Source organism: Arvicola amphibius, chromosome 8 (genome assembly GCF_903992535.2).
Source record: "Arvicola amphibius chromosome 8, mArvAmp1.2, whole genome shotgun sequence".
NCBI classification, from domain to species: domain Eukaryota; kingdom Metazoa; phylum Chordata; class Mammalia; order Rodentia; family Cricetidae; genus Arvicola; species Arvicola amphibius.
This window is the reverse complement of record NC_052054.1, coordinates 98,597,134-98,610,935: the sequence shown is the minus strand read 5'-3', so window position 1 is coordinate 98,610,935 and position 13,802 is coordinate 98,597,134. Positions and strand designations below refer to the sequence as shown.

Below are 13,802 nucleotides of genomic sequence, written 5' to 3'. Positions count from 1 at the left end.
TTTACCTTTAAACTACCAAATATACATATAATTTTTTACTACTGATTAAAGATGAAAGCAGCCAGGAGTGGTGGTGAATTCCTTTAAAGTCAGAACTTAAGAAGCAGAGGCAAGTAGATCTTTATAAGTTTGAGGTTAGCCTGGTCTACATAGAGGGTTCCAGGTGAGCTAAGGCTAGATGGTGAGACCATTTCTCAAAATATAAGGAGAGAAAAAAAAATGTGTCATCAAATTTGAATACTAACAAGGTATATGTGCTTATTTTATTTTTACATAAAAAATTAAATTGTGGCTGTATTTGATAATGCACGGCATCTTCAGTAGTTCAGAGCCAATGAATATTTTGATTTTATAATCATCAATGATAAGAATACTGCTTCACATAAATGTATAGTACAAAATGACAGAAGTACGTTTAGTGCCATCAGAAATGCTGAAAACAGCCCTGGTCCCAAGCCAAAATTCATGGCGTTTGGGAGATGGCTCAGCAAAGCACTTGCTACTCAAGCGTAAGAACCTGAAATGGATTCCTGCAACCCACCTACAAGATCTAGGTGCCATAGTAGGTACTTCTAACCATCCAGAGACAAATAAGATGCTCCCTAGAGCTTACTGGCCAGCCATCCTACCCTAAATTGGCAACTTCCAAGCCTGTCTCAAAAAACAATAAAACAAAAAAAAAACAGCAGGGCAAACAGTGCCTGACTTACATGCAAGTGCACACACATGTATGTATGCATGCACACACACAAATTAATTCAACCGGGTTTTCTGTTTGTTTGTTTTTGAGTTGACACCGGTAAAACAGCAGTTTTAAAACTCAAACTCTCAGGCCAGGCATGGTAATTCAGGCCTTTAATCCCAGCAATAGGGAGGCAGAGGCAGGCAGATCTCTGTGAGTTCAAGGCCAGCCTGTTCTACATAGTGAATTCTAGGCCACCCAGGGCTCTGTAGACAAACCCTGTCTCAAAAAAAAAAAAAAAAAAAAAAAAAGGAAGGAAGGAAGGAAGGAAGGAAAGAAAAAAAGAAGAGAAAAGAAAAGAAAAGAAAGTCGAATTCTCTCTAAGATCCCACAACTCAAAGATAATACTAATTTGATACTTCCGTACTGAGGAAGGATAGTGGGTAAGCACCGAAAGCCTTTGCTTACATAAGACATTATATTTGCACTAGAAGAAAAGTGTGGTTGGTGAGGGGTTTCAGGCAGGGTTGTTCACTGGTCTTGCCCTACACGATGGCATGTGGAGTGTGGAGTGTACACGCTGTGTTCAACATTAAGGCAGCCCTGAAGCTGAGAGTCAACACAGTGCACACTGCCAAAACCACTTCAGATCCAGGATGCATATCATTTTGAATTTTTAGTTATGCAGTCAGAAGTACTTTGCTGCTGCAAATTTTTCACAATATCCGATTTCAGTTTTGCACCCACATATGGGATTTGCAATTCACAGTTTAAGAATGTAGGATTCAGATCGCATATATTCAAATAGCTTCCATCTCAATACCTCAGTCTAGAAAAACAAGCCTATCAAGATTCATGGTCACAAGAAGCTAAGTGCTAAATTTCAGGGTATACACACACACACACACACACACACGAAGGAACGAGTTTGTGAAAGAAATGGAAAGGAAATGTGATTTTTAGTGCAGACAAAGACGGGATTTCAACATGGGAAGAGGGGTTTGCAGTAACCCCTCAGCTGTCCACTGTGGACAAGGCTACAATGTTCCAGCCCAAACCAGAGCCTGGTTGGTCAGAATGCATTCTGGGCTAAAGAGATTTTCCTCAAGCAGGGGCTAGGCCCTACTTGCCCTCCCTGCGCCAGCAGAGCTAGGTGTGGGAGCTACTGTGCAGACCCAGACGAAGGGTGCTACCACGCTGTCCAGGGAAGGACTCAGCCCCCGCTTGAAGCCCCAGGTTCCAGCAGCACTCTGGATGCATGGCAGAAGCTGGTTCCATTCTCCCTACATCCTGTCCAGCATCTGTGCCCCTTCTCCGTTCCAGGTTTGCTGAATGAGAACCAATTCACACAGAGCTTTGGGTACCCTTGGGTACTGCCCTAGCCAGGCTTCCTCCCAGCCTGTCACCCTCCAGAGACAACCAGGATCCCCTCTCATTGAGCCTAGAGCTGTCGAGGGTGAGGCCCAGTGCCTGTCCTCAGGGCCTTCTGCTCATCAGGCCTCCGATACCCTGTTCTACTCCTCCTTACTTGTAGCCCAGCCTCCCTGTGACAACAAAGTGTGTCAAAATGGCGGCCAGTGCCAGGCTGAGAGCAGCTCCGCAGCATGTGTGTGCCAGGCTGGGTACACTGGGGCCACCTGTGAGATAGGTGAGTGACCCTACAGGGGTTTGGGGGTCTATGGGTGGCAGGGAGTGCTTGGGAGGACTCCCTTCTGGCCGGGTTCAGTATGGTCACAGTCTGGCTTAAGCTAACCCAGTATCTTTACTGCCCCAAGATGTGGATGAATGCAGCTCCGACCCATGCCTGAATGGAGGGTCATGCCTTGACCTGGTTGGAAACTACAGCTGTGTTTGTGTGCAGCCCTTCGAGGGACCTCGATGTGAGACAGGTAGCTGCCACAGAGTCCTCCACCATGACTGCAGCTTGTCACTCCCGGTTCCTTCCTCCCTTCCTGCCCCCCTTCTCAGCCCTTCCAGAGTCACCAAACGGAGAGAGCAGGAGGCAGCCAGGTTGGGCAGGCCTTTTCCTCCCTGGGCATTGGTCTCCATCTAGAACACACAGGGGCAGATGACACCATTCCCAAGTCTGTGTTTTCAACCCAGGATTCTATGTTCTTTAGTGCCGTCCATTTCCTGGCACACAGGGGAAAGAGCTGTGGGGAGCAGATAGAAAACTGGCCTTTGTCCCATGGGACCAAGTATGCTCTTTTCTACCCTACCTCATGTTTTAAATGTTGGCTGTGCCTTGGTAGATCAATGACAAAGCCAGCTAGAGATTGCAAAATGTGGTGTAAAAACGAGATAAAAGGCCGGGCTGTGGTGGCGCTTGCCTTTAATCCCAGCACCTAGGAAGGCAGAGGCAGACAGATCTCTGTGAGTTCAAGGCCAGACTGGTCTATAAGAGTGAGTTCCTGGACAGCTAGGGCTGTTACACAGAGAAACCCTATAAAAACAAAACAAACTGTAGTATCAGATTAGAACTCAATAAAAATAAGTAAACAAACAAACAAACAAATAAGATAAAACTGCAGTGTCTAACTCCCCAGAGCCTAGCTAACTTTTACCTACAAGGAAGACCCAGATGGATGGACGCTGTCAGAAGCCACAGCAAGAGGACAGGACAGGCCCAGGTGAAAACAAACAAACAAACAAACAACAACAAAACCAGATTATCTAATCTGCTGCTAGTTAGCTGCCCAGGAAATTCCCCTTTCACAATCAACAGCTAAGAAACCCAGACAAAAATCTATAAAATTGCTGTCTTCAGCCATTAGACCACACTGCACAGAGTTATCAACCCTAGAGAAGGGTCTAGAACAAGCCCTATCCTTGCCCCCCCACAGATCCTGCTTGGGGTATTCCAGGCTGTCATGTGGCCCAAGTTACCAGTCCCTCTGACTTGAGGAAGAAAGTCCAACACAACAGCAGCTACAATGGGGAGGTGGGGAAGCAGAACAGTGTTGGAGGATTCTCATTGGCTAATAAACAAACTGCCTGGCCCATTATTTTCAGCCTCTTACTCACATCTTGACTAACCCATATCTAATAATCTTTGTAACACCACGAATGGTGTCTTACCGGGAAAGATTCAGCATGTCTGACCTGGTGGCTGGCTTCATCGCATCTCACTGAGGAGAGGCAGGGCAGTCTGACTAATTTATGAGAGGTGTGGCATCTGACTGAGCCATCTACCTCACTTCCTTCTTCCTGTTCTGTCTACTCCACCCACCTAAGGGCTGGCCCATTAAATGAGCCAGGCAGTTTATTAGCCAATGAGAATCCTCCATCAGAGCAGCTGGCGTTCTGGTGGAGGATCCTGGCAGCAGGAGGTCCCTCTATCTTGACTTGGCGGATCTGGGCCAGGGATTCTACCAGGCTGGGAAAGAACCACTGGAAATCAGGAAACCCAGCAGCTCCTCAGGCTCAACAGGGCTGAGGAGAAATCCAAGGAGCTGTGGAGCTCAGAGAGTCCATACCCTGGGCTGGGGTGAAACAGAACCTCTCTTGAACAGGAGCTACTTTGGGAGAGAGGAAGAAGTTGCTAGAGGACTATACTGGCCTGGGCCTGCCCCCAATAAACCTTAGAAGGAAATGCAAAAGGACCAGCGGACCCCAAGCCTGTGTGCAGAATAAAATCCTACAGGTTTACCACAGAATAACAGGAATCTGACAGAAACCAACACCTAAAATTACCTCAATGAAGTCATTAGGTATGAATTCAAAGAAGTAAAGTAACCTACAGACAGATGAAAGAATTACTAGGCACAAATAATCAACCAATAAAAATAGGAGCCATATTCTCAAGACTGTTCAGGAAGGAAACGTAACGAGAAGAGGGAGATACGTTTAACATTCCTAGCAGTGAAAACTGTCTGAATTTCTAGAGTCCAACCAGTAGTAGTAACAGCTGGTGAGACATTCAACAACAACAACAACAAAAGCCAATGAGAGAAAACAGAAACAACAGACAATGCAGAGAGTAAGACTGGAAGAAATAACTGAGCACCAGGGGCTGTAAAATAACGTGAACATCTGGCATGAGAATCTGAAGTCTGAGAAGGAAAAGGAGATGAGGGAGGGAGTTACACAAACAGTAGTCATAACCAAACATTTCCCAAATTTGATGATAATTGTATCCCAGGTTTTCAAGAAATGCACATGACTCTACAGAGTCACACTATGACCAGTCTTCTGGACATTAGAGATAAAGAACTCATCTTCAAAGCCACGGTGGGGGGGGGGAGTGGATGGAGCTGAAGAGATGGCTCAGGAGTTAGGGGCTCTTGTTGGTCTTCTAGTGGACTGAGTTCCATTCCCCGCATCCATGAGGCTAACAACCAGCTACATCTCCAGTTCCAGGGACTCTGAAACCCTCATCCTGGCCTCCGGCACCTGAACAAATGTGACATACACATAATAATAAATAAAAGTAAACCATTTTCTAAAACGTAAGTCAGCAGAAGTGTTTCACATCTAGAGAAGCATGAGCAACAGTAGATGCTCACTAGGAGCCAGGCAAGCCCAGCATCACCAGCCTAGTGCTACAGGACTGCATTCCAGCACGGAGGAGAGATGAAGACCCGCTTGCAGAAGCATTCAACAGCATACCTTTCTCCAGAAAGGGGTTAAAGAAGCTGGGTGGAGGTGGCACACACCTTTATCCCAGCCAGATCTCTGGGTTAGAGGCCAGCCTGGTTTACAGAGTGAGTTCCAGGACAGGACAGTCAGGACTACACAGAGAAACTTTGTTGAGAGAGAGAGAGAGAGAGAGAGAGAGAGAATGTTAAAGGAAATTCTTTAGACAGAAGAAAATGGTCTAAGGCAAAAAAAAATATAGATCTACTCAGAAGAACAAAATGTGAGATGCCCAATGTGGGAACTCACAGGGAGGCCAGGTTCTCCATATCCAGCAGCCATGGCTGCTCTTGCCCCAGCATTCTCGTCTCTCAAGTGGCTGCTACTAATCACTGTCTTTCTCACAGGAAGCTACCCGGTGCCTTCCCCCTGCCTCTCCAACCCCTGCCAGAATGGGGGCACCTGTGTGGATGCGGATCCGGGATACGTGTGCGAGTGCCCTGAAGGCTTCATGGGCTTGGACTGCACAGAGAGTATGTCGGGGCTGCCAGAGCTGTGTCCTAAGGGCTGGGGTGGGAGAGGGGGGGTAGGCTGCCTATGGCAACATCCTCCCTTGGGTTATGCATGCAGGAAACTCTATGAGGGGAAAAATGTGGGAGTGTGTGTGCTCAGTTGTTTTTGTTTGGGGGTGGGGCATAGGATTGGTCAGGGTTAAGAGAGAGAAGCTTCTCTCTTGTCCCCATGCAGGGATCCCCAATGACTGCGAGTGCCGGAACGGAGGCAGATGCCTGAGTGCCAACACCACCCTCTGCCAGTGTCCTCCGGGCTTCTTTGGGCTCCTTTGTGAATTTGGTAGGTTTTCTGCCTGATCCCTGGATATCATTAGCAGGGTCACTGGGTCTTGGGGGAGGGGGAGAACCTTTGTCAAGGAAACAAGGTCCCCGGGAAGGTGAGTGGGCACTGAAGGAGCTTCTTCCTTCGCAGAAGTCACAGCCACACCCTGCAACATGAACACGCAGTGTCCAGACGGAGGCTACTGCATGGAGTACGGCGGGAGCTACCTATGCGTCTGCCACACAGACCACAACATCAGCCACTGTGAGTGGCTAGGGGCAGGCCACCAGGGATCCTGGACAGTGGTCTAGCAGGAGAAGGTGCAGGTGATGCCATAGAGCCAAGGTTAACAGAGGTGACAACAGCTTCACTTGCCATGGTTGCAGGGGTCTCCTTCACTCCCTGAGGGAAAACATTTTGATAAAGATACAGCTACCTTCCCTCAGCCCTTAATGCACACAACTTTGTGTGACCGATGCATTTACTACCATTAGTGTAAAGGCACTGATTGGTTAAGTGGTGTGTAATTATACAGATCTGGCGGTGCTACAGGTCAGAGATACCCTTTGGAGAGGAAGTTTGAATGTTGATAAAATCGAAGAGCAGGAGGAACTCCGGGGGAGGAGGGGGTGAGGACTTAGGGCTAAGGTGAGCAATGTAGATGCACGCAGAGTGTATTTTAAGAGGCCTTGGTTTCAGCCAGAAGGGCTGGCAAGGTGACCCTGGCAGACCCATGCTCCAGGACAGCATTTCCCGTCTTCCCCCAGCTCTGCCGTCACCCTGCGACTCAGACCCTTGCTTTAATGGAGGCTCCTGTGATGCCCACGACGACTCCTATACATGCGAGTGCCCACGTGGATTCCACGGCAGGCACTGCGAGAAAGGTGACGTGTTCGCGGGATAGGGAGGGAAGTGGGGTGAGGGATGAGGCGGGGTGTGCGCAGGAGCGCAGCTGGGGGCGGGGCGGGTCCGGGTGAGGAGGGGGCGGGGCGTGCGCCGTCCCTGTCTCCGCCGTCAGCACCATGGAGAGCTCCCAGCCCGCAAGCCCACAGCTGTTTGTGCGCCTTCTCTACATTCTCTCTCTCTGGAGATTCCCTTAGGTTCTTAGCTCCAAGGAGCTCTTTGCTCCATCTAGGGCAGCATGTGCCTCGTCTTTGACGGTTAATTTTTTTGTCACTTTTGTCACAGCATTTTTCCAAATAGATTTTAGAATGATTATATTGAACTTAAAAATTTTTTCCATTCCAATTTTGTTAAATTTAGTTTAACGTAGAGGATGCAGACATTTTACATTTATCCACTGAGAATTTAAGTATTCTTCCATAATGCATTACAGGTGTTGCCATCTCCACTAGTGCCACCCAGGATTATCCCTTCCATGCAATAACACACGGTGACACACACTCTCACAAACCAAGCATCTCAGACATCCCCTTGACTGAAGGCCTTTGTAACCTGATGCAGGGCTTTGGGCATCCCACAGCCTGACTGTTCGGGAGAGCCAAGACCATAGTGGATATATGAGGAGCCGCCCATATCACCTCTCCTGCTGTGTACCGGGGGTGTCTGAGACCCTCGCAACTGCCTCTGCCCCGGAAGCAGCAGAGAGGGCTGCCCCTGAAACCCCATCTGCGCTGAAGGGGATCTGTGCATTTGCTAAGGTGGCATAGGAATAATGAGACAGAGACACTTGTCCCTGTAAGCCTAGCCTAGAGAGGGTGTGGTCTCTGGGAAGGATATCCCAGAGAGCTGTGAATTCTGTGGCTGGGGGGAGGGGGTCCAGAGTAGATTCTAGAAGGGCCCTGTATGTGTCTGCTGTGACTTGGGGCTCAATTCTCCAGTAAAGAGAGAACAGGCAGGATCAGGGCTTACAGCCTGTGAGCTCCATCCACCCTTTATTTAAACCTGGCTGATTCGGCTCCTGCTATGTTGGGTCTTGGGGCATAGCTGAGAAGCAGGTCTGACTTCAGGCCCATCCAGTACCTACCAAAGGGCTGGAAAAGCAGAGCACAGTAACAGGAATTCTGCACCACTAGGAGGCTGACCCATGTTCACCATCTTTCTGTCTTTGCACGCAGCCCGGCCACATCTCTGCAGCTCGGGGCCCTGCCGGAATGGGGGCACATGCAAAGAAACAGGCAATGAGTACCACTGCACCTGCCCTTATCGCTTCACCGGGAGACACTGTGAGATTGGTGCGGCCCCAGGGCAGGGGTGGATGGTGAGGGACACGCAGCTGGCCAAGCCCTGACCGCCATGCACCTGCTTCTCAGGAACACCTTCCAGAAGTCTTGTTTCTGGGACGGTGGGAATTTGGAGAGGTTGGTGTCTATAACACTTGACTGTGATGGGTATCTTCTGCCTTCAGGAAAGCCAGACTCCTGTGCCTCTGGTCCCTGTCACAATGGTGGCACTTGTTTTCACTACATTGGCAAATACAAGTGTGACTGCCCTCCAGGCTTCTCTGGGCGGCACTGCGAGACAGGTAAGGTGGCAGCAGCAGGGGTCCTCTCCTGGGCACGCGTGAAAACTGGATCAAGGGGCAGAACTGGGCTGGGAGGGGTGGGGGTGAGCTGAGTACAGGAAGCAGGATGCCTCCGTACAACGCAGAGGACCTCGAGAGAAACATGGTGAAAGGGGTCTTCTGTGTTCCTGCAGCCCCCTCCCCCTGCTTCTGGAGCCCATGCATGAATGGGGGTACCTGTGAGGATCTAGGAGCAGATTTCTTCTGCCACTGCCAGCCAGGGTATACAGGACACCGGTGTCAGGCAGGTGAGAGCCAGGTGGGTGGGCTGGGAGTGTGGCATCTTTTGCAGATCCCCTAAGAGCTGGGCAGGGTAGGGAGGGGGTCCTGGTTACTTTTCTGCTGCTGTGACCTAGCACCATGACCAAGGCAGCTGACAGACAGCTTTATTGGGCGTTTACAGTTAATAGGGTGAGTCCATGACCATCACGGTAGGAAGCATGGCAGCAGGCAGACATGGTGCTGGAGCAGTAGCTGGGAGCTTACATCTGATCCACAAGCGGGAGGCAGAAAGAGAAAACTAACTGGGAATAGCATTGGCTTTTGAAACCTCAAAGCCTGGCTCCAGTGATACAAACTCTATAAACACCACACCTCCTAACCCTTCCCAAACAGTTCCACCAACTGGGGACCCAGTATTTAAATATATGAGCTTATGGGGGCCATTCTCATTCAAACCACTGTGGGAAAGGGAGAATCAGTTTCAGAGGTGTCAGCCCCCAGAAACCAAGCCCTGTCCCCTTGAGCGGGTGATGTAGACATTAGGTCTCCCTGGTCACATGGAAGAATAGAGACTGGACTAAGTGGACATGCTGACGCCCAGGAAATGCTGATGTTCTCTTGCAGAGGTGGACTGTGGTCGCCCTGAGGAGGTGAAGCATGCAACCATGCGCTTCAATGGAACTCACATGGGCTCAGTGGCCCTATACACATGTGACCGTGGCTTCAGCCTGAGTGCTCTCGGCCACATGCGTGTCTGCCAGCCACAAGGTGTCTGGAGTCAGCCTCCCCAGTGCATTGGTGATTCTGTGGGCCCTCAGGGACGGGTGGGCAGGGCCAACAGCTTTCTCTCACAGCCTTATGCAGTTATACAGAGCCGTGTGAACGTAAGCCCCTCCCCCATCTCCTCTGTAAATGGAGGCTGTACATCCTTTGGAGACACAGGTGATTGCTATCAGCTTTGTTCTGGGCTATTCCTATTTAGAGTGTCCCTGTCCTCAGAGTGACCATGAGCAGACTGAACAGCAGCTGCAGACCCACAACTGCAGATAAAGCAGCTGAGGTCAAGACTTAACCCAAGCACAGGGTCCTAAGAAAGCAGATCTCAGCTCAGGGCCCCAACTAGAGCTGTAGAATCAAGCTGCATTTAAACAAAATCCTAGCCCTCACCTATGCACTGAAGGAGTGCTATTCTAGCAGCATCCTCTCCGGGGTCATCCTGACTGGGACCCTGGAGCTGTGAGGCTCTTACCATGGCTGCAAGTTCATGGCATCTGCCATCAGGAACCGTGTGATCATAAGGCAGTTCACACCTATGCTGGGACAGCACCTATGACAATTACCATTTCCCAAATGCCTGGAGAAGCCCACCCCACTGTGTGGCCCCACCAAGATAAAGAGTTCTGAAGAGGCCGACCTGGCCTCAGGCATCTGTCCTCTACTCCTGCCCTCCCAAGTCGCATAGTGCCTCTCTCAGCTCCACTTCCCCCCCCAACATGTTGCCAGGTGTGGTGCCCTGGAGACAAGAGGCCTCCAGCAAGGAGAAGAGATTCTGAGAATCACAGCCTCCAAAAGCAGTGATGGGTCCTGTGGCAGCTATCAGTGGAGACAGAATAGAGAAGATGGCTACACAGCATAAAGGGCTACTCGTCTACTGTACACATTTTATATTGCACTGCATATAGTGACAGTAGGCAAAAGGTCATACGGCATTGGTCATGTACAAAGGGATCAGTAAAAATCAAGTAGAAAGATGAGACTTTAAACCACAATAGTTAAAATAACCGGCATAATTTATTAGTAAATATTGATGAAGAATAAGTCAGTCAGTTGAAAGAGAACTTCCCCAGAAAAAAAGAGGAGCAGGTTGTGCACCAAAGAAAGTGTAGAGCCTGGAGGGGAGCAGCAGCACCAAGCCTGAGATGTCAGAATATCATGGGGTAACAGCAAAACCTTGACTAGCCAGGGAGGACAGCATGGTGAAGGAATCACCTCAGCATCAGACTTCTCAACAACAGTGTCAGAGGGGAGAGAGAACGTTCTTTTCAGTGGCACTTGGGTGAGGACAGTCAGTCACCCTGGCTCAACTGGAGGTAAACACCATGAGACTGGTAGACTCACACTTGTGAACCTGTCAGCTGAGGGTCCAGAATGTCAGGCATCCTTTCCTATGTGAGACAGGCTGCTGGCACTTTTATACCAGGGCAGGGACCCACCCTGAGTAGGGGTGATAGGGAAGGGCAGATCCCGTAGGGCTGGCACAGTGGGGTGATGGCAGAGATGCCGACGTCACAGAGCAAGTCTTCACACACACGGCCACCAGTTCTCACCCACAGGAGCCTGCCACATGCCTGTGAAACCCGGGCAGGTCTGAAGACAGTCACCCCATTCTCCCACAAGACTGAGAACCGAAACCAAGGAGGAGAGGCCTGCTCCAACCCTCAAAAATTTAAAACTAACCCCCAGACGCCTCCAGCAACAGTGAATGACCCATTAACATCAGAGGCAGGCAGATCAGCCTGCAGGCTGCAGGGCAGAGAACAGCTTTCCAGCCTGGGGAAGAAATGCCCTACTTTGGTCTGTACTGTGTTTACCCTATGCTGGAGGAACAAGAAATTACAACAGATAATCTAGGGAAAAATTATTGAAACAGGTCTACAGATGTCCCAGATATTAAAAACTCACAAGCAAGGACTTTAAAATGCCACTATTAAGAAAGAAAGAAAGGAAGGAAGGAAGGAAGGAAGGAAGGAAGGAAGGAAGGAAGGAAGGAAGGAAGGAAAAGAAAATACAGCTGGGTGGTGGTGGCGCATGCCATTAATCCCAGCACTCAGGTGGATCTCAGTGAGTTCAAGGCCAGCCTGGTCTCCCAAGCAAGTTCCAGGACAGCCAGGACTATTACACAGAGAAACCCTGTCTTGAAAAAAAAAAAAAACAAAAAAGGAAGGAAAGAAGAAAGAGAGAGAGAGAGAGAGAAAGAAAGGAAGGAAGGAAGGAAGGAAGGAAGGAAGGAAGGAAGGAAGGAAGAAAGGAAGAAAGAAAATCCAACTGCATGAGATAATAAAGAAATTTAAATGACAAAATAGAGACTCTAAACTGAAAATGCAACATTAAGATAATTACTGGGATAGGCTGGTTTAAACTGGATTTCCAACAGAATAGACACAGTAGGAAAAACAATCACAGTATAACGAAATTATACAAACTGCAAATCAGAGAGAAAATAATTTAAGTGAACTATAAATTGTGAAAAATTAATTTCTAAATGACAGAGACTATTTGTTAAGAACAGTATCGCCTTAATTCCAAACTATATAGACATTATAAAATTTGAGATTATAGGCTAATATTCCTGAGGATAAAGAAAAAAATCTTTAATGAAATATTACTAAATCAAACCTAGTATCACATAAAAGAATAATGTCTCGGCAAGTGGAATTTATCTCAGGAGCAAAGGCTGGCACAACATCTAAAAGTTGATCCACATTCACAATATTAGGAAACAGGAGAAACCATGTGATTCTCATTTGCTCCAGGACAATCCCTCCGCAGACCTTGGCTATTATAAAACAAACTCCTCACCAACTAAAAACAGAAGGCGTTTTTTCCTCAGTCGGATTAAGGGCATCCATGAAAACTCTACAGCCAACAAAGATTAATGGTGGAAGGCTGCCCACCACGGGGAAAGGCCACTCCGCCACTGCTTCCCCGCATTGCCCAGGAGGTCCTGAGCACTGCTAAGGTGAGAGGCTGCCACAGAAGGCTTAGCCATCAGCAAGGAAAGGAGAGGTCAGCTGTGTGCACAGAAAACCCTAAGCAGATGCTACCAGAGAAGCTGCTGAAACAACCCACGGGTGAATGAGATTACAGAAAATGAGGCAGGCTGTAGAACAATCCAGTTCCCATAGATTCACCAGGAACATCTGGAAAATGCAGTAGAATGGTACTGTGCACAGCAGCGTCGGAGCCACAGCTTCTGCGTGTGTAAGAAGAATTACATAAAAGCTAAGGTTAAAAGGTGCAGAGAAAGCATATGGGAAAAAATGTTCCTGACAGCTAGAATAACAAGGTATGCATCTGACAAATTCGGATTTGTTTCCAGTCATTAATAACAGTGATTGACAGAGACTTACATATCACTTTTGTGGGGGAAATATTGGTACACATCTTTTTTGCTTGAATGCAGAAAGATTCCTTGGACCACAAAAAAACATGCGAAAGAAAGAAATGGACAAATTGGGGTATGTAAAAATTAGGAAGTAAAAGCTTTGAAGAAAGTAACAGAAAGCAAGAGGATGTGTATGTATGACTATACATACATACATATAGATAGGTCACTTAGGTCTCGAGACAGAGACAGACAGAGGACCAACTTCAAGACTACTTGGAGAACGCCAGTGAATCAATATGAAAAGAATAAGCTCGATAGGGAGGGAAATAGGCAAAATGCACTTCATGGAAGAAGAGCTGTAGGAGGCCAATGGACATGGAAATGAGCATTTTACTTTGCAGTAATCAGGGAAATGTAACTGCCAATCAAGCAGCTAGATGCATTTTGCTGGCCACATCTGAGAAGTCTGGAAGCCTGTTGGTGAGAACATGGACAACAAATTGTCTTATCAGTCGCTAGAGGGACTCTAAGTTGCCAGAAGCGCTTGGAAATGATTTGGCAATTTGCTTGTTGAGCTGACTACCAATACAGCCTATGTCTTAACAATCCCATTTCCTAGTAAACCTGAGAAACTCACCTATCTACACCAGGGTATTTGGAGAACTTCTACAGCAGCAGCCTTTGTAGTTACCAGAAAGAGAAAAAAAAATCTAGAGCCAACCCAAGTGTTCATCAATAAGAAGTATGATATAATCAACTTTGGAGCATTAACAGCAGCGGCAGCAGTGAATCTCAGAGACCCACACAACATGGAGGTCTCCCACTAATGAAAGGTTAGGTGAGAAAGAACGCCGATC

General features: G+C 48.2%; 1 protein-coding gene across 1 annotated transcript in view; it reads left to right on the top strand.

Annotated features, from left to right (window-relative positions):
- Positions 1-13,802, top strand: part of Sned1 (sushi, nidogen and EGF like domains 1) — a 53,492-nt gene that overhangs the window by 26,449 nt on the left and 13,241 nt on the right. The window contains 10 exon segments of the mRNA XM_038339315.1: positions 2,217-2,330; positions 2,458-2,571; positions 5,665-5,790; positions 6,005-6,109; positions 6,242-6,355; positions 6,859-6,975; positions 8,170-8,286; positions 8,460-8,576; positions 8,750-8,863; positions 9,462-9,635. Of these exon segments, the coding sequence (XP_038195243.1) occupies positions 2,217-2,330; positions 2,458-2,571; positions 5,665-5,790; positions 6,005-6,109; positions 6,242-6,355; positions 6,859-6,975; positions 8,170-8,286; positions 8,460-8,576; positions 8,750-8,863; positions 9,462-9,635 (1,212 nt within the window).